The sequence below is a fragment of the Manacus candei genome, unplaced genomic scaffold, assembly GCF_025592945.1.
Source record: "Manacus candei isolate 608988 ecotype Guabito, Panama unplaced genomic scaffold, ASM2559294v1 h1tg000057l, whole genome shotgun sequence".
Classification (NCBI taxonomy): Eukaryota; Metazoa; Chordata; class Aves; order Passeriformes; family Pipridae; genus Manacus; species Manacus candei.
Genome location: NW_026138105.1, coordinates 13,551,800 through 13,571,283, shown reverse-complemented (window position 1 = coordinate 13,571,283; position 19,484 = coordinate 13,551,800). Strand labels below are relative to the sequence as shown.

At 46.6% G+C, this 19,484-nt stretch overlaps 2 protein-coding genes across 4 annotated transcripts; one reads left to right on the top strand and one right to left on the bottom strand.

The window, feature by feature from the left end:
• Window positions 1-30: 30 nt before the first annotated feature.
• ZNFX1 (zinc finger NFX1-type containing 1) lies at window positions 31-11,845 on the bottom strand. The gene is made up of 13 exons (XM_051803446.1): window positions 11,583-11,845; window positions 8,879-10,885; window positions 7,983-8,114; window positions 7,381-7,529; window positions 7,057-7,200; window positions 6,498-6,615; window positions 5,998-6,251; window positions 5,748-5,887; window positions 5,272-5,426; window positions 4,526-4,671; window positions 4,049-4,159; window positions 3,234-3,329; window positions 31-2,562 (listed from the first exon to the last, which is right to left on the bottom strand). Exons 1-13 carry the CDS (start codon window positions 11,635-11,637, stop codon window positions 124-126), a joined length of 5,946 nt encoding a protein of 1,981 aa, XP_051659406.1. The 5' UTR covers window positions 11,638-11,845; the 3' UTR covers window positions 31-123.
• Window positions 11,846-12,100: 255 nt separating this feature from the next.
• Window positions 12,101-18,668, top strand: DDX27 (DEAD-box helicase 27). 3 transcript variants are annotated; one of them, XM_051803454.1, is made up of 21 exons: window positions 12,101-12,248; window positions 12,320-12,454; window positions 12,579-12,638; window positions 13,081-13,234; window positions 13,590-13,636; window positions 13,794-13,880; window positions 14,636-14,741; window positions 14,825-14,998; window positions 15,305-15,455; window positions 15,608-15,707; window positions 15,817-15,958; window positions 16,033-16,186; window positions 16,301-16,382; window positions 16,458-16,635; window positions 16,776-16,882; window positions 17,041-17,146; window positions 17,242-17,336; window positions 17,438-17,564; window positions 17,816-17,900; window positions 18,085-18,159; window positions 18,449-18,668. In XM_051803454.1, the coding sequence occupies exons 1-21, from the start codon at window positions 12,153-12,155 to the stop codon at window positions 18,462-18,464; spliced, it is 2,277 nt and encodes a 758-aa protein (XP_051659414.1). In that variant the 5' UTR covers window positions 12,101-12,152; the 3' UTR covers window positions 18,465-18,668. The 3 variants fall into 3 exon arrangements, with proteins under 3 accessions (XP_051659414.1, XP_051659413.1, XP_051659412.1); XM_051803453.1 differs by having other exon boundaries at window positions 16,301-16,635; window positions 18,449-18,488; window positions 18,573-18,668; XM_051803452.1 differs by having other exon boundaries at window positions 16,301-16,635.
• The last annotated feature ends 816 nt before the right edge of the window (window positions 18,669-19,484 follow it).

Below are 19,484 nucleotides of genomic sequence, written 5' to 3'. Positions count from 1 at the left end.
CCCGACAGACAAGGACCGAGCCAGGTTGCTTCGAAGCAGTTTATTAGTGAGGGAGGAAGCACGGAGGCAGCGGGGTGTGCCGGGGTGTGCGTGGCTGTGATAGGAACGGGGGCTCACGCCCCTCTACATCAGCCGGCGGAGTTCCTCGAAGTTGAGCATGTTGTTGGCTACATCGGACCAGGCTGCGTGGGTCGCACCGTCCATCTCGGGGGCCAGCCTGTTGCTGCTGTCCAGGGCGTGGTTTGTGCCCCCAATGACTTCATGGCACTCAGGGCACTTACTCTTTTCCATTGCCCCCCCACACTCCCCAATCACGTAGATATGTCCATTTTTGCACTTGAACCAGTGGCCACGGGGACAGCCAACAGCTTTGACAATCTCCACCCGCTCAGCTTCAGAAATCCCCAGGCCTGACACAGGCAAGGCACTGCTGATGTTCTTCATGTGAGCCTTCACTGCAGCCTCATCCTCCTCTGTGAATTTCTTTGTCCCTTCCAGGATCTCACGTACACTGGCGATCTTTGCTGCCAGCACTGGGGAGATCGTCCTACCCGGAAGGTTGCACCTTGCCAAGAGGTTCAGCAAATAAGTCAGTCTCTGGATCTCAGACTGCAGGTCAGAGAGCTCCTGTTCTGTAAAACTGATGCGTCGCTTAACCAGCCACGACTGGACTTCACGGAGGCGCATTCTCAGCCCTTGCTTCTCACTTTCAGCAATTTTGCTTATAGAAGCTGTTAGGTCTGCTATACGTTCGTAGAAGTTAAGCTGGTTCTCAATTAATCCAATTCTCTTTGTGGACAAATCAGAAGCTTCCAGCATACCTTCCAGCATAAGGTATTTCTCCACTAGATTACTCTTCAGAACAGCATTCCCTGCCAGTGCAGCCTTCAGTCTTTGTCTGCTAGACTCAATTTCCTGTACTGAGCCATTAATTTTCTGTTTCACCCGTTCTATCTCATCCACCTGCCTTTTCACCCTGGTGCCATATCTCAGATTCTTTCTGATGGCTTTTTGACACAAAGGGCATACCTTCAGCTTGACCACATCATCGTCTTCATCCATATAATGGTCAAGGCCTTGGGACTCAAAGATATGGCCGCAGTCTTCGAGCTGTACAAATCGAGCATCTGGGTCGTCCTCAAAGCCAAAAAAGATCTGAGTGAGTTCCTCGTGGTCACAAACAAGGCACTTCTTTGGGCAGGGCTCTCCACAGAATCCAGCACAGGGATGACCACAGCGCAGCAGCTTAGGACATGGCACATTGCAGCGAGGCCTATTGCATGGCTCAAAGCAAAGTTTGGTACACTGGTAGTGCTGGCACTGCCACTCACACGGCTCAGCACAAGGAACACAGTTTTCACCACATTTCTTGTTACACTTACTGTGAACACAGTAGTTCTCACATTTCAGCTGACAGGGAGGGCATTCTGTAGTACAGGGCTCCTGACACTGGTGAGAGCAGATCAAGATGCGCTTGCATGTCTTGTAACATGCCCTATGAAATCTTCCTCCAAAGCAATCGTAACAGGAACCTGAACATGCATGACCACATGCCAGTGTGACAGAACACTTAGTAGAACATTTCACAGCCATCCCAGGTTGCCTCTCTTCCCTCTTAGCGATCCAGCATTCAACTGGCTGCTTGTGGCCACATTTCAGTGTGGCTGTGACCCGCTCAGGACACTGGTTTGTGCATTCCTGCCCACAGAAATTGTTGCATTTGTGTCCACAGTTCAACCTTTTCTGGCAATTTTCTTGGCATATAAATTCACTCTCTGGAGTAGAGCAGGGCACCATCTGCCTGTGGCCACACTTAGAAATAGTTTTCTCTACCTTCACGAGACATTGTCCACAGGGCATATAACACAGCTGTGGGCAGCGGTGCCCATCTGCACAAAGCACCTTTTGACAAGGCTTCAGACACCGGAACTCTTTGTGCTCCATGTCATAGGGGTGACATGCCCTTGTGCAAACATGTCCACAATTCAATCTAAACTCACAGGGACGATTACAGCCTCCCTCCGGGACTTGGCTGAAGTCTGCAGCTGTAGATACCAGTGTCTTGGTTTCGGGGTGGTTTTGACAGCAAAGCATCAGTGAGTGGCCAATGTGATCTTTCTCCCGAAGGGTGTGAATGATCTTGCTCCAGAGAGGAACCTTGCCAAGCATTCTCATGTTTCCAATACAATACAGCCCTTTCTTAGCTCTGGATAATGCTACACACACCCGATTAGGAATCTGCAAGAACCCAATTCTCTCCTCTTTGTTGCTCCGCACCAGTGACAGCAAAATAATATCATTCTCCTCCCCCTGGTATTTATCTACTACATGAACCTTTACACCTTTAAAGATCTTTGCTGGCATGAGCTTACGCAGACAGAAAAGCTGTCCAGTGTAAGTAGTGAGAATGGTGATCTGAGAAGGTTGATAATCCTGGTTCAAGAAGTATTTGCACAGTTCCACTACAAACTGGGCCTCGTGTGGGTTCTGGTGGCTTTTCCCTTCCTGGATCTCTTGCTCAGGAAAGTCATGTTCCACAAAGAAGAGGTTAGATGAGACACCCTGAAACAAGAGAAAGGATGTCAAAGAGAATTCTAGCTTCTGTCCCCCTAGGCTGTTTCCAGATGGAATCACAAGATTCTCCAGAATAGCTTCTTATAGGAGAAATGGGGTAAAATTTGTGGTCTCCTAAGTTGTTGTGTCTTTTAGGTGGCATTTTTGTCGTTTGTTGGGTTTTTGTTTGGTTAGATTTTGGAGTGGGGTTTATTTGGCTTTTTAATATGTTTAACTAAATCATTTATTGTACAGGTTAAACAATAAGTGATTAGTTTATATTTGTAAGCTGAATACATCCTGTTTTCACATGTTGTTTATTGGTAAAATGGCCAGAGAACCCAAGGAAGAAGGGTTCCAATAATCAAGTCACCTATTTTACCTTGCAGTTTCACATATTGTGTATATGTAGCTTTCAATCTCCTACAATTCTTTTGTTCACTCTTTTTCTTTTAAAGTCATCAGTACTGGATCCATTTCCAGTGTCCACCATCACTAATCCCAGAAGAACTACAAATTCCTTACCTGATTCTATATCACATATTTCCTTGATTTGGATATAAATTTCAATAAGTGTATTTGAACTAAGAATTTGAAATCCTTGGGCACTGTATTTTACAGAAACTCCTTTAACCTGTAACAGGGGACAAAAGCAATTGCTTGGATTTCTGAAAACTCACTTTTATGTTCTCATATTTCAGGACAGAGGGATGGTTCTCCAGCTCCTGGTATATATGAGGACTGATAAGTTGGGCAATTTCAGGACGCATGCGGTGCTGAAACACAAAGAGCTTTATCAGTCTTGAGGAAGGAGCACCATATTTCAGTGGCAATATTCTGTTGTTCCATTGTATAGACTGTGGCTGAATACAACACAAGGATGACTTTGCAGTAACAGGCAAGAAGGGAGCACTTCCCAGTCCCTGCTCTCCCCTACCCCATTGCTGACACCACCATCACCTTCAGGAGCAGTAATAGCAGAACATCTTCAAGGCAACCACTTGGTAAGGTTGTTGTACAAGAGTGCTACTTTCAGGGCAAATCTAAGAACACTTATTATAGATAACAAAAGCCAGCACTTCGCCCTAACCACTACTAGGTAGTTTTAATACAGGACTGCTGGTGGTAGAATTAATTTCTCCAGGCACCAACATAGATGATTATAGAAATTTGGCTATAAATATCAGGAAGCAGCCTGAAAAGAATTGTGCTGCCACTCTCCAAAGTTCTGGAAGTTTCAGATGCCACAATAAGCCATTTTCTTTGCACTAAAACATATGGAAACTACAATGCTGTGGACAACATGAATAATTGGAAATATACTGGAACACTGGTTGTGGCAGTTTGACAGCTCCTACCATTCTTCTCAGAAATTAAATAGTACATTCTTTTCTTTTAGGCTTCTCTGAGGATAGAAATATAAACTTAAGTGTATTACAAACTTAAAACAACATAAATGCAAACGCAATGGAGTTTTTTTACAGCTCTTCCTTACTTGGTATTTCAGACAGACAAAGGGGAAATCCACTTTGATCAGCCGTTCAAAGAGAGAGATTTCCAGATTGAAGTTCTTGGCCAGGTCATATACATTTGCACTAGGCTGCAACTGAAAGAGAAGGGATAGGAGGTCCATCTTTAAGCACTTTTCCTATGTGTTAGTACAATTTTTTCACTTATCTCATTTTCTGTCATTGGTCCCCCACTAGGGGGGGAATCCAGAAACTGGATTCTTGCAGAAGTGTTAAATATCAAAGTTAGATACAGTCACAATTGAAGCACATATAAAATTGTATCAGATATACTAAAAGACCAATCCCACAGGAGCTCTACTCCAAAACTACAGGAGACAGGACCTGTGATATCTGTGGAAACTGGGGAGCAACAAGTCTTGGCAACCTTTCCCACATGGTGTTTGGTTAAAAGATTGTAGTTCATTTGCACAGCAGTTAGAGGCATTAGTCATGAAAGTTACCTGCTGGTGATCTCCAATGAGGATGAGGTGCTGGCAAGCTTTACTCAGAGTAGTAATGGTGTGAGCCTCGAGCACCTCTGCTGCCTCTTCTACAATGACAATTCGTGGCTCTACTTTTTGCAAGATCTGTCGGTATTTGGCAGCACCTAGGCAAAGACAAACAGTAGTAGAATATAATTATATGCAAGAGTTTTCAGGGAGAGGAATAGGCTGCGTCCCAGAAAAGACTGGATTCTTCCCAAGATTCCTCATTTTCAGGACTCAGGTTTTTAAATTCTAAAACAGCACCACACCAGGGATGGCTTTGATACGAAGTGAAGGCAAGTGGGGATCAGTCCTATGCCTGCCTTGACCCTTTTTCAGTGCTTTCTTCAGACATAAGATACACTCAATACATTGATCTACACACATAAATAAACTTTAAATTGTCTCTCCAAAGGGACACACTACAATGACCTTAACACTATCATCACCAGAGGGTGCTGTGGGGATAGCAGTGCAGATATTAGCTGTGCCTTACTCAGGGACAAGTGGTGCATTTCTATTAGAATAATGCTGCTTGAGATGAGGGGAGTGCAAGAGTGCACAGAAACTGCTCATGCCACTAACTGACAACTCTCACAACAGCCACATTTGCAAAGGCCTAACGCATCTGACCCAGGCAGTGAAGCAGCACATGATACTAATCTTTTGGCAACATTACTGGAAGCAGTGCAATACTGGTTTGCTTCCCAACTGCTGTGCACCTGTAGTTGTCATCCCCACAATTTTGGCGTCCTTGAGAATGCAGAGATCTTCCTGAAGCTTCAGTTCTTTCAGCCTTTCTGCTGCCGCCTGATACCTCAGTTCATAGTGCAGAATCCTCTGTCGAATGTAACGCTGGTAAGTCTGCAGCCAAAGCCTGAGAAGAAAGAGCCATTATCACACAGAGCAAGGAAAACAGGATGGAAATCCAGAACTTCTGAGTGGATTCGGTTCAAAACTTCCCCCATGTCTTTTGGGCAACAGGTTATTACTATCTGTACTTAGTCCTGAACACGCACACACATGCAGAGGGGATGACATCACTGCCCATGCAGTACAGGGAAAGTAAGAACAAGCATGTTCAGACAAGGAGCTGAACAGATATGGACAGAAACATTGTGGCTTGACAGAGAGTTTGCAAACTGGAATGATCCTAGGAAACACTTGCCTGACAGACCCTGCAAAATAGCTTTGTCACCTGTAAAGCCTCCAGCGGGAGTTCAGGTCAAGTTGCCACAGATCCTGAATAGCCTTGGCCTCTGACTCTGACATTGCATTCTGCTTACGTAGCTCAGCCTTCATCTTCTGTTTAATTTTCCTCCTCTGGCCAGCAGTTATCTGCAGAAAAAAATAAGCAGTTACAGCACAAAGATTCTTCTGTATTAGCCTCCCCATGTTATTCTTTACACAGTCAAGCAGAGCCAGACCATGCTAATGCAGGCAGTTACCTCCCACTGCATGGTCTCCTGTAGTGGTTGAGAGGTTCCTTCTTCCTGGTCCTCCAGCTTCATAGCCAACATCACACTGGCTAGTCTGTGAACAGCTCTGTGATCTTCCTCCCCCTTCCTCCTCCAAGGCTTTGCTGCCTTCTCTTCCTCAATGATTCTCTCAGCTTCAATCAGATCAGCCATCTCTGGGATCTTCAAAAGCTCCTCCTCTTCTGCTTCACCTTCCCACTCCTCCTCTCTCTCCTGCTGACCATCTGTGAGAATCACCAGTCACATGCAGTAAGCCACAGCCACTCTAGCAGAATCACAGTGCAGCAGTCACTATGTGAAAATCAGGGTTAATCTTCTTTCCACTCCCTTACAGTAACAAATTGTTCTGTGCCTGTTAAGTAGCAGTGACTCTTTTCTGGCACACATGCATTGCTTAGGCAAACACACCTGTAGAGAGGATGGGGGTGGGGTGGGTGTCTTTTTGGTGTTTAGTTGGTTTGGGTTTTTACCTGGATTTTCAGCCCATATATTCTCTTCAGCATTCTGGGTAAAGACAGATACACCAAGGCCCAGCCACTCCAGAATCACTGAGTGCTGTGAACCACTGTAGTAAAACTCCTTGTCATCCTAATATAAGGAAAGTCAAGTCAGCCAGGCCTATTGCACTTCGGAGTCTTAGGATGATGCCAAAGCAGCACCTTGCAGCAGGCAACTAGGACAAGTAGCTCTGAGAGACCCTTCAAAGGCCAAGCAGCCCCAGATCTCCAGAAAAAGCACCCCTTCTCCCCTTCAGTTTAAGAAACTTTCACATGGACACTTGTATTTGTATGCTGATAAAGATAACTTAGAATCTCTGCCATTTAAAGGAGAAAAATTCAAAACCCCTGCTTGCCCTGCCTGGTCTAGACTACTGTCATTTGGCACAGCTTGCTATTCACTCCCTCACTTTCCTAGTGAGCCAAGTGAAGCTAAAAGGATGAGTGCTTGGGGAACCTCAGACTCATTAGCAGAAAGGACAGTAAGCATACACTAGGACTGCTTGACTAAGAAGAAAGGGACCTCTCTTACCAGACCCTTCATCAGACTGTCCCAGTGCTGGGGCTCAATGTAGCGCACCAGGAAGCGCTCATGCAGAACTCCGTAGGTTGTGCATTCCAGCTGCTTTGCTTGTTCTTGGAGTTCCTCCTCAGCCACTGCCATCTCATCGGTTATCTGAGCAGAAGAAAGAGAAGGGAGGCAGAGTCAAGTTCAGAAACAGCAGGACAAGGAACTGACAGAAGAATTGAGAGACCGACTTCAGCATAATGCGGGTGAAAGCCCAGGTGTGCAGGAGGTTTAGTTATCTCCTCCAGTGCAACCCAGTCCATCATCTCCAGTGAGCCCTGCACGTACATTCGCGTGGGCTCTGTGGAGGTGCCCTGGCAAGTCGTATCTGAAGTCACGGTCCTTCCTCAGCTCCTTCAAGGTGAATTGCTGCAGGACCTCACTGCTACTCCTGCCCCCGACACGCACTATCCCGCTTCTTTGGAATGAGTATATTCCTGTGAATGAAAGAGAAATATTAGTACTTAAAAGGGCAAGCTCTGTTTCCTGCAGCAGGACAAGAGACAGAGAAAACACCTCTTGACTGCAAATGCTACAGTGGATTGGTCCGAGTGGTTTTTTACTTTGTATCAATGAGGTCATGAAAAAACTCAATGATCGCAAAAAAATAACCAAAGCAAACGGGCAGGTTATCCTCCCATAAGATGCACAGACTAAGAGCTGTAGTATAATTTACAATTATAGGTTCTAATAGCAGGTTGCCCAGAGAAGCTGTGGATGCCCCATCTCTGGAGGTGTTCAAGGCCAGGCTGGTTGGAACTTGGAGCAACCTGATCTAATGGACCTACCCATGGCAGGAGGATTGGAACTAGATGATCTTTAAGGTCCTTCCAACCCAAACCACTCTATGATTCTACCTGACCTTCCACCCTATTTGCAGGTACTCTTACCTTCTAGGAACTGATCCAGTGCGTGGTTAGTGTAGCAGACTATAAGGATGGGACACTTCTGGAAGGTTCTTTGCCACACAGACTTATTAGTCAAAAGAGCCTGAACAATCTTCAAACCCACGTAAGTCTTCCCTGCAAAACAAGTTCAGAATCAGAAAAGGGTAATCTACCCCTTGAAACAGAGAAATCATCAAAAATAGATACAAGACTCCCTTCTAGGCTGCCAATCTGGTCTGTACCAAGAGGAATGACCCCAGGAGTAACTAGCTTACAAAATGTAAAGAAAGCAGCATGACACTGACTTTCCGGTCTGTGGCTGAGCAAGGCTGTAGCTGCAAGAATGTTGTCTTTTGGATAATACACCAGATCTGGACACAGGGTTTTCTCTGCCACTGCATCCCCCAGCCCGCTCTGAAAACAGCTTCATACATGACATTTGGCTGCACATGAAACATCCACACTAGTGCTTGTCGAATTCAGGTACCATTTAAAAGAATTACAGTTAATCTTGTAATACTTTATTCACACATGGGTTCATAGCTGAATACTCCCCATGCTCTAACATGCTGTGAAGACAAATAGAGGGCTGCACAGCAAGAGGTACCATGTTCTCAAAGGGGATTGAAAATGTTTTTCACCCCAGTGCACAGGCAGAACCAACAGTGCAATTGGGGTCCATTTGCATCCAGATGGGCAATGAGCAAAATCAGATAAAGTATTTGAGGATATTACCTGTCTCCACAGCTCACACTAACTGGGCCACTCAAATATTGATTAGGCACAGGACTAAAGCTTTGGAGACAGTACAGATGGCTTTCTCTGAAGTTAATCTCCCTAAATGGAGGAATCAAGGAGAACGCCTTAAATTACAGAGACTTTAAGCAAATATTTCTCACCAGTCCCAGGAGGTCCTTGAATAATAGCCAGCTCCTTGGTGAGTGCAAGATTCAATGCCTGCATCTGAGACTCATCTAATCTCAAGGCTTCCATTGAAAGCCACTGCTTGGGATCTAGAATGTGGACACTTTTCAAACTAGGAGGGCACATCTCTTTATCTGATGTCTCCACCAAGGGTGCCAAGTTGTAGACAGTATCCGCTGTCAGGTATGCTGGTTTCTTCACCTGTGCATCACATTCCACAATGTACTTCTGGAATGGGACATCTTCTTCCTGCATTTCCTGCAACCCTTCTAACACATGCCGATAGGCCTCAAAGTAGGCAGCTGTCTCTACCATGAGGAAGGAGTCTGAGGGCTGAATCTCTGGCAGCAGTGCCTGGCTCTGTGCATCAAAACAGAGCTCCACAATCCCATTGGCAAGTTCTTCAGCATCACGGTTAGAAACAGCAGCAAAAAGGAACGTTTCAAAGTGATCTTTGGACATGCAGACCAGGGATCCATATAGCAATCGTTTAGAATTCTGCCACTGTACAAACTTCAATGGTTTTATGTCAAACTGGACCTTGTACACAATACCAGTCGAGGCACAACGTGGGGCAATAATGTGTGTGTCAAAATAGATCCTGATATCATCAAATTTCTTCTGTCTCAAACCTCTGTCCTCAAAGCTCTGCAAAAGCTCCAGGATACCTTCCCTTAAAGGCCTTACAAAGTCTTCTCTCAAAAGCCGAAAATGGGTGTCAAGATAAATGCTGGTGCTCTCGTATCTTCCAGAAACAATATTGGGACGTAGAAAGGGTTTCTCTTTACCATGTACCTCATTATGCGTTGGATAAATGGCTATGGTACGATAGTTTTCTTCTTGACCATCAATCTGAGGCTGCATAAAGGTACAGTTATCAGCCCTCAGTGTGCCTTCACGTTTCTTCTCCTGCAGATGCTGCATGAGCATCTGGACTTTATTGAGGTTCTTCTCTGTCTCTTCTGTGATGTCCACACCAGAAGCTCTCAGGGCATTTATGGATGCTGGCAAGACTGTCAAGAGAACAGAGACTTTCTGCACAGAGCTGGCTGGGAAAATACTGATCAGGTCCTGAAGAAGTGAAATGATGTTGCTAATATGCACAGGGTACTCTTGCCGTACAGCAGGAACTACTTCTGTTACCATGTCAGACACATACTGTGGCAGACAGACCCTGAGAAAGTCGGACTCCTTCACCACTCCAAGAAGCTGTTGGATACTCTGTCTATCCATTCGGGAGCTGCATGCTTTCCGAAGGACCTGGCAAATGAGCTGAAGGAAACTGGGTTTCATAGCTGTTTGGGAAAGAAGTTCCTTCAAGCCCGAATGGGAAGCAAGCGTGATGACAACTTCTGAGGGGTCTTTCTCAAGGAGACTTTCCAGGAACTTATAGCCAATTCTTTTGGCTTGCCGAGGCTGCCCACTGAGGTAGGCACCACGTGGGGTAGCATTCTGGGAGAGATGAGGATTCTCACGAGGTTGCATCCTCCTTCTGCTACCTTCATTTTCCCATGCATTCCTCAGCCCTCTAGCTCCTTCCTGAGCTTGTCCACCTTGATACCTCTTTCCCCTGCCTTCATTTTCTTGCTCATTCCAAGGTCCCCAGGCCCTCTCATGTGCTTGTCCGTCTTGATACCTCCTTCCCCTGCCATGATTTTCTTGCTCGTTCCAGGGTCCTCTGGTCTTCTCATGTGCTTGTCCAAGTTGATATCTCTTTCTCCTTTCCTCATTCTCCTGTTTAGTCCTGAATCCTGTGGCTTCACTGTTGGCCTGTTCACTTTGGATTCTTAGTTTGATTGGATCCTTGTTTGATTGAGGAACCCTTAAAGTCCAACCACCAAATCTCTCCTCTCTTTGCCCACGTAGAGGATTATAATTACTGTCTCGGGAGCTTTCCCCTAACTGAGCTGCCTGGCCTGCTACATTATTTGTTCTGTATCTGCCTCTTCTTATAAAGCCAGTGTTCCCATCAAATGCACGTCCTTAAAAAAAGAAAAAAAAAAGACACTGGTTAATTATCAATCAACCACATTAACCTGCCTCCCAACACAGATGCACGAGCATATTGACCTGAGAGTCAGCATACTTTGAACATTTAACATAAAGTTAAAAAGCTACTATTATATTTGCACACAGACTTTCAAATTGTTGCCTCCTTTGTACCCCTTTTTATGGCTGCTGAAGACAATGCCATGCATAGAGTTCACTTGAGCTATGAAGACACTAAGAAAACTGTTTTCAGAGAACTGAAAGCAGAATTAAGAAAGGCCAAAGATGAAGATTGCTGCACAGGACAGCATTTCCTCTGGAGTTAGTCATCACTGAAATAATGACAGAGGCAGCTGACTTGAACTGACGGTATATAGTACATTTAAAACACGGAGCTTCCAGACAAAGTCCAGCTTCTGGGAGCAGTGGGAAGCACAGCCCACAGCTCCTTCGCCAGGCTCCCCAAAGAATGCTCAGGGAAGCACCGAACGGGAACAGAAACAATTAGCAAGAAGTTGCTACAACACATCGCCACATCACTTCCCCAAACGGGCTGCAGGGGCGAACAAGGAAATGCTGAAATTTAGCATTTAGAAGACTTAGAAATTTAGAAGATTTCGCCGAACGCAGGAGGGGAGCAGCGGATCCCCCTGTACCAGCACCACCCCTCCTGCCCTGAGCGACCCTCACCTGTCGCCCCACCTCGGGGCCGCCGAGAGGAAGGCTCCTGCTCAGAACCCTCCATCGCCCGGCCCGGGGACCGCTCGGGGCTCCGCTCCAGCTCTCTGGCCCCAAGGCAGTGGGGCCGGGGCGCTCCTGCCCCCCGCACACGGGCAGTGCTGCGCTGCGCTCCCCGACCAGCCCGGGAGCCGCCCCCAAGCCCAGCGGAGCTTCCCTTCTCAGCTGCCCGCAAAGTTTCACTTTCCAGTTCCCCGCAAGTCCCGCCCCGCTCCCGGCCTCGCCGGGCAGAGCCCCCCCCGTACCGCTCGTCACCGGCCCCCGACACGGCGGCCCTCCCGCGGGAAGGGGAGGGAAAGGGAGAGAAGGAGAAGGGAAAGACAGCCCGTCCCCCACCACCCACGGCCGCGCCCAGCGCCGCCGCTTTCGTTTTTCTTTCCCGGCTCTGCCCTCCTACTCTCTTCCCGGCTCTGCCCTCCCGCCCCTAAGCCCGGCCCCAAGCCCGGCCCAGGCCCTCAAGCCCGGCCCCGAGCCCGGCCCGGCCCCGCGCACGCGTGTCCCGCGGCGCTGCGGGGCACGGCCATGGCCACGCTGGAGAGCCTGGGCCTGGTGGGCACCATCGCCGAGGGGGACGCGGTGCCCGAGGAGCCCGAGTCTGACGACTCCGCGGATGAGGAGGTGAGGCTGGGCGGGCTCGGGGCGCGGGCGGGCGCGGCCCGGCCGGCTCGTGGCTCACGGTGTTCCCGCAGGAGCTGTGCCGGGTGCCGGGCCCCAGGCGGCGGGGCCGCAGGAGCGGGGACTTCAGCGCCGCGTTCGTGTTCGGGGAGGCGGAGGCCGGCGGGGAGGACGCCTGGGCGGCGGCGCTGCGGCAGCTCCGCGGCAAGGTGAGCGCTGGAGGGCCGGGATGGAGCTTGGTGCAGTGCCGGGGCACCGGCAGTGCCAGGGGCCACAGCGCCCAGTGCTCTCCCGGGCTCCTCTTACAGCTCCTCTCTGTGATTTTCTGCCTAGAGAGCAGCTACGACGCTGGATGAGAAGATTGAGAAAGTGAGACAGAAAAGGAAGCTCCAGGTCAGGGTCTTTCTCGTTACTGAAAAGACTGGTATGTGTTTGGCCATTCCGTCCCTCCAAGAGCATCCTGAGGCACAGGGCTCCAGGTGCAGCTCATCACCTTGGCTAGGTTTGCAGCCACACATGATGTGTTGCTGAACTGATAAGGATGCAGAATTATTAATGGTTAAAGTTAGGCAAAACCATGGATCTGTGAATGGGCTTGTAATAACAAGTCACCATCCCTGGAAGTGTTTAAGAAAAGACTGGACATGGCATTGAATGCCATGGTCTAGTTGCCATGTTGGTGTTCAGTCATAGGTTGGACTCGATGATCTCAGAGGTCATTTCCAGCCTAAATTATTCCCTGATTCTGTAACAAGGAATACAAGCTCACAAAGAATTGAAGTTCCTTTTTTACCCTTTATTTTGAAAGCTTTTCTATTTTAAAATCTTTTTTTAGGAAAGGGAAGCTAAACAAACAAAAGCGAGAGATGAAGATGCAGAGGCTGAGGATAATCAAACCACAAAGAGGGAATGTGAGGACTTCAGTAGGGATGACGAAGATGTGGAGTCTGAGTATTCACTGGATGATGAAAGCATCTTCACAAAAGCAGGTATTAGCAGTACACAGAGCGATGGTCAGGAGCAAGAGTCTGACAGACTGTGGGCTCACTGGAGAAAACTCTGTAGTGAAGCCTTGCTGGGAGTGGGCAAGAACCTTTTATATTTTGTTGTCTTCCTTCTGATTTTAATCAAGCCTAATTTGAATGGTAGCCATAGTACTTTAATTGAACTCGTCCCTTAGGAAGGATAATTTACTTGGCATTTTTACTCCATTGCATGCCTCTACTTGTTTCTGAGGCTTCTCAATAGCTCAGAGCAAAAAGTATGAGATGAAGATAGTCACAATATCTTGTTATGTGTTTAGGTGTGCTTGTTAGTATCTGTCACATTTCTCTTCCTCTGCAGATAAGGTCAAAGTGAAGGAACGGAGGAAATCAAAAAAGGGACAAGTGGTAAGTGTTGGACAGTAGTAAAATTCCTCCAGCGTTTCTTGTGGAGGAATTTGCTTTGGTTAACAAACTGTAGCTAAAAAATCAGCCCAGAGCCCTTTGATAACATGTTATGTTGCTGCCTGTGTTGTTTCAGTTTTGTTGTTGTTCCTGTTTCTAGGAAGCAGAGAGCTTTTTTGAAGATGCATCTCAATATGATGATAACTTGTCATTCCAGGACATGAATCTTTCACGACCTTTGCTAAAGGTATTTACCTAATTTATTTGTTATATACATTACTCTGAAGAAAGTTGTACAGCCTTTCCTCCACCAATTAGAACTTTCAAATTCCTCTTCTCCTTGCAACCACTTTGAAAAGGAAATCATGTGGGAGCTAGTGTGATAGTCTTTTAGGAGCCGTTGTTACAAATTAATGGAAACTGTTATTTGATTTGCAATGTGTCAACACTACCTTTAGCTAGACTTATCACAGAATGGTTGAGGTTGGAAGGGACCTCTGAGGTCATCTTGTCCAAGCCCCTGCTCAAGCAGGGCCACCCAGAGCTGCTGCCCAGGAACGTGTCCAGATGGCTTTGAATTTCTCCAAGGATGGAGACTGTACAACCTCTCTGGGCACCCTGTGCCAGGGCTCAGTCACCTCATGGGGAAAAGTAATTCTTGGTGTTCAGAGGGAACATCCTTTGTTGAGTTTGTGCCCATTGCCTCTGGTCCTGTCCTTGGGCACCACTGAAAAGAGCCTGGTTTCATATTCTTTCCACCCTCCTGTCAGGTATTTATATACATTGACAAGTCTTCTCTTCTTCAGGCCAAACAGTCCCAGCTCTGTCATCCTTTCCCTGTGTGTGAGATGTTCCCAGGCCCTTCATAATCTTTGTGGCCCTTTGCTGGTCTCTCTCTCCAGCATGTCTGTGTCTCTTATACTCAGGAGCCCAGGGTTGGACGCAGTACTCCAGGTGTGGCCATACAAGAGACAGAGTTTAATTGCTGTATCTCCTTTGTAGGCAATCACAGCTCTCGGTTTCAAGCAACCAACCCCAATTCAGAAGGCTTGTATCCCAGTGGGTCTTCTGGGAAAGGATATTTGTGCCTGTGCTGCCACTGGGACAGGTAGGGGCTTGAGCAGGGCACCAGAACCGTGGAGAATCAGCTATTCACAATAATTGCTAAGTCTTTTTAATTTTTTTCTTTAGGTAAAACAGCTGCCTTCATCTTGCCTGTCCTTGAGCGCCTGATTTACAAACCTCGTCAGGCTCCAATAACACGTGTTTTGGTTCTTGTGCCAACACGAGAACTGGGTATTCAGGTGCACTCTGTCACAAAACAGCTGGCACAGTTCAGCAGTGTCACAACTTGCCTTGCAGTAGGTGAGTATTAAGTTGTTTATGTGAACTGTACAGCTCACTGTAAACCACTGTAGGGAACTGGGAATTCTGTGTTGTGAAACTGGAGGCTGTACAGTTATTATGCTTCTAATACATATGTTGTGGTTTAACATCTCACTTTCCAATATTGTGCTGTACTTGTTGGTGTCTGAGAAAGAAGATGTGGGGTCACTTCTATGTGTGAATGTGGTTTAATCTGAGTTGTTTCCCATTCCTCAGGCTGTTTGCATCCCTGTACTCTGCTGCAGCTGCTCGGGGGGTCAGCAGTCCGTGTTCTCTCTCTTTCAGGTGGCCTGGATGTGAAGACTCAGGAAGCAGCTCTGCGCTCTGGGCCAGACATTCTTATTGCCACTCCTGGGCGACTGATTGATCATCTCCACAACTGCCCTTCTTTCCACCTCAGCAGTGTTGAGGTGCTGATTTTGGATGAAGCAGACAGGTAGGGTCAGCAGGACAGCAGGGAAAAACATGGTAGTTTTCTCCTTCCCTTTTCCCAGGCTGTAGGGCTGTCTTTGTTGCCCTGCCTTAAGTAATGTTTCTTACCTACGACCAGTGAAGCTGCCTTAACCTTGCTGTTTTTCTCCTATGTAGGATGCTGGATGAGTACTTTGAGGAACAGATGAAGGAAATAATCAGGTTGTGCTCACACCACCGTCAGACAATGCTTTTCTCTGCCACAATGACAGAGGAGGTAAGACAAGCTGCAGAGAAGCGTACTGGGGCAGGAATTTGAATGGGAGTTTGCCTGGTCTTTTACCAGAAATCATGTGGACTTTTTTGTCCTTAACCTGTTTTTGTAGGTGAAAGATTTGGCTTCTGTTTCCCTGAAAAATCCCGTCCGAATATTTGTGAACAGCAACACGGATGTTGCGCCTTTCCTGCGGCAGGAATTCATCCGGATCAGACCCAACCGAGAGGGGGACCGCGAGGCCATTGTAACAGGTTAGTGATGGGCAAAGACAGGCTGGAATCACTGAGTGACTACGAAGCAGGATTCTGAGGGGACTTTCTTTTAGCTCTCCTGACACGAACATTCCGAGATCACGTGATGCTGTTCACCCAGACCAAGAAGCAGGCTCACCGTATGCACATCCTGCTGGGACTGATGGGGCTGCGGGTCGGGGAGCTGCACGGGAACCTCTCTCAGGCACAGCGGCTGGAATCACTCAGGTATTAGCAGGCTTAGTTGGCAATCCTAGGCTAAAAAGAAGATCAAAGTTGGAAGTTTTGGGGCAGAAGCAGATTGCTACTTGCATTGCTAATGCATTTGCTTTCTCTGCTCAGGCGCTTTAAGGATGAGCAGATTGACATCCTGGTAGCTACAGATGTGGCTGCACGTGGACTTGATATTGAAGGTGTTAAAACAGTGAGTATTTGCAGTGCTGAGGTTTTTAATGATGCCTTTAACGTTGTTTCCCTGCTAACACCGTTTCTCTTACAGGTTATCAATTTTACCATGCCCAACACCACCAAACACTATGTCCATCGTGTGGGTCGGACAGCCAGAGCAGGCAAGGCTGGGCGTTCAGTCTCACTTGTGGGTGAGGAGGAGCGCAAGATGCTGAAGGATATTGTCAAGACTGCTAAAACAGCAGTGAAGGCCAGAATTCTCCCCCAAGGTACACACCTCACTGAGGTAAAAAGCAGAAGAGCAGTGCCCAGGGAATATCATGTTAGAGGGGGACGCTGAAAGAGGTGCTGAAAAACAAGAGGGACTTGACATGAGCTGCCTCTGATGTTCACACGGTATTGCTTTCAGATGTCATATTAAAATTTCGAGAGAAGATTGAGAATCTAGAGAAAGATATCTATGCAGTTCTGTGCTTGGAGCGTGAGGAACGTGAGATGCAGCAGTCAGAGGCCCAGGTAAGCTTTTGTTTTAGGAAATTTTTTTTTTAGGATCTAGTGTAGATATAGTCCATAATGAGGTTAGCCTAAATGTACTTAACCTGCTTACTGTAGAAGGGAAAGAGACAAGTATTTTTTATCCACCGTGAGCTCACCTCTTTCCTAAATTATCTCAGATCAATAAGGCAAAGAAGCAGCTGGAGACAGGAAAAAAAGAGACTGGAGGTGAGAATTTGGAGCGGAGCTGGTTCCAGACCCGTGAAGAGAGGAAGAAGGAGAAATGTGAGTCATGACACTGCTGCCATGTTAAATTCTGTAGCTGCAACTGGCCTCTGCTCTCTGCTTTAGGAGGTTCTTTATTCTGTTTCTCTTTCCAGTGGCTAAAGCCCTGCAGGAATTTGACCTAGCATTGCGGGGGAAAAAGAAAAGGAAGAAATTTATGCAGGACACACAGAAAAAAGCCCAAATGACTGTGAGTACATTTATGGACAAGTGGGACCCTGGGTGGACTGTCAGAGTTTTCCCTTAGCAAAACCTCACATGACTGCAAACTTGCATTTTAACATCTTTCAGCCAGAGGAAAGGTCACAGTTTGAAATCTTGAAATCTCAAATGTATGCTGAGCGTCTGGCCAAGAGGAATCGCCGAGCAAAGAGAGCCAGAGCCTTGCCAGAAGAGGAACCAGCAGCAGTACCAGCAGGTAGAGACTTGTTTTACAGCTGACTTACCTTATGTCACTTACTTTGCTAGAAATAGGTAAATTAAACTAGTTTGTGTAGAGGGAGGCATTGCTCTTTGAAGGAATGGCCACCAGTGCTGGCCAGGGTGCATGTTTGCAGAGAGCAGTTATCGCTCTTCCTGATGGTTAGGCTACTTGTTGTGGTGAAGAGGACTGCGATGATGCTGTGGCCTTCCATTTACAACCATTGTTCTGAATATTGTCTCTGTTAGGCCCTAAGAAGAAGAAAAAAGTGTCTGTGTTTGATGAAGAGCTGACCAACACGAGCAGGAAGGCTCTGAAGCAGTACCGTGCCGGGTAAGGTCTTACCAGTATTACCTTAGTCCAGACTTTAGTAGATGAGATTTTTGCATCTCTGGACTTCCTCAGGGATACCTTGACTGATACTGGGAGAAAAGGTGGGCAGGGTTCTTTTGAGAAGTATTGTGCTTGACATAGTTCTTGCTGTCTTACCTCTCCTCCTTCCCTTCTCTCTCAAAAGCCCTTCGTTTGAGGATCGAAAACGTCTGGGTATTGCCCAGCGCAGGAAAGGAGGAAACTTCAAATCCAAGTCCAGGTATAGCTCCCTTTACTTTCTTACTCAAGTTTGGGGGTTTTTTTTCCCTGCTTTCTTTTTTCTTCTTCTTGTGATTGCTTGAAGGCCCTTGCTAAAAGGTTTGTTGGTTCTACAGTACTTACCTTCCTACTGCAGGTCTGGGGGCAATCAAGGACACTGCCTTTAATAGCACATTCCTAGGCTTCTACTTGGGAAAATACTTTACCTGGGAAATACTCAGTGTTGCTCCTCATCTGTCACTGAGAGTTGGGCTGGAGAGGAATGTCATTTCAATTACCTTCTCTTTCAGGTACAAGAGGAAGTAAGAACTGTTGGCAGTTACCAGACAGGTAATTTCAGACAGAATGTACAGAGCCTGGATTTCTTTGTACTCCAAGGAGACAACTTCAGTAAAGTTGAACTTTTTCTTCAAGGTCTGGAATAGCTTTGGGATGTTTGCCAATACCTGCTTGAAGACCCTTTGTGAAAACATCTGTAGCAGCCCATGCAATAAAGAATTATATTTTTTAGGAGGTTTACTCTGTTTTATAGCACAGCTGGAACACCTGAGAGCTGGGATCTGTTACATCTTTCTATCAGACTTTTAGTTCATGTACGTCAAGTTGTCTTTAGGGCAAAAACTGAACAGTGCTTTGTTCATATACTTCTGTGATCTCAATTAATTAATAGAGCTGAAAAGAATTTCTGTTGTTGAGAGCCTATTCCTGTAATAGGAAAAAAAAAGTTTTTCAGACTGTTACAAAGATGGCTTTGGGGGTGACAGTCACAGGAATTACAACAAATCTCCAAGAGGCTGCTATCTGAAGGAATTATGTCCAAGGTGGGCAGAGTGGGCAGCTTCCTCCTAACTCCCCATGAAAGCAGCTGTAAGCTGAGGCAAAATGGAAGACTATAACCAGAATGGGGGCTGGTGTATTTTATTGTATATAATGACAGGTTTGCTCATCCTGGTTTTTGGTGTTTTCTTTTTACTAGGAGGAATGCAGATCCTCCTATAGAGACCAAACAGGTTTACTGCAGCCTTGATGCAAAACATCATAAATCACTATTCTTAACCCAGGTTCATTGTGAATAAAGCAGGGACCATTCTAATCAGTGGGCCATACTTAATTTCATTTAAATGTTAAATCTTTCTAGGAATTTTTACTACCTCCACTGTCCCGAACTTTTTTTTTTTTTTTTTTCCATCAGCCTTGGTAAATTTCAATGTTATGGTTTAATTCCTATAAGGACACAGACCAACTGTTTGTTTCTGAGCTGTCTATACAAATTGAGCTTTTTGCCTCAAACCTGCTCTTCTGGGATGACCATAGTGCACCAATAAA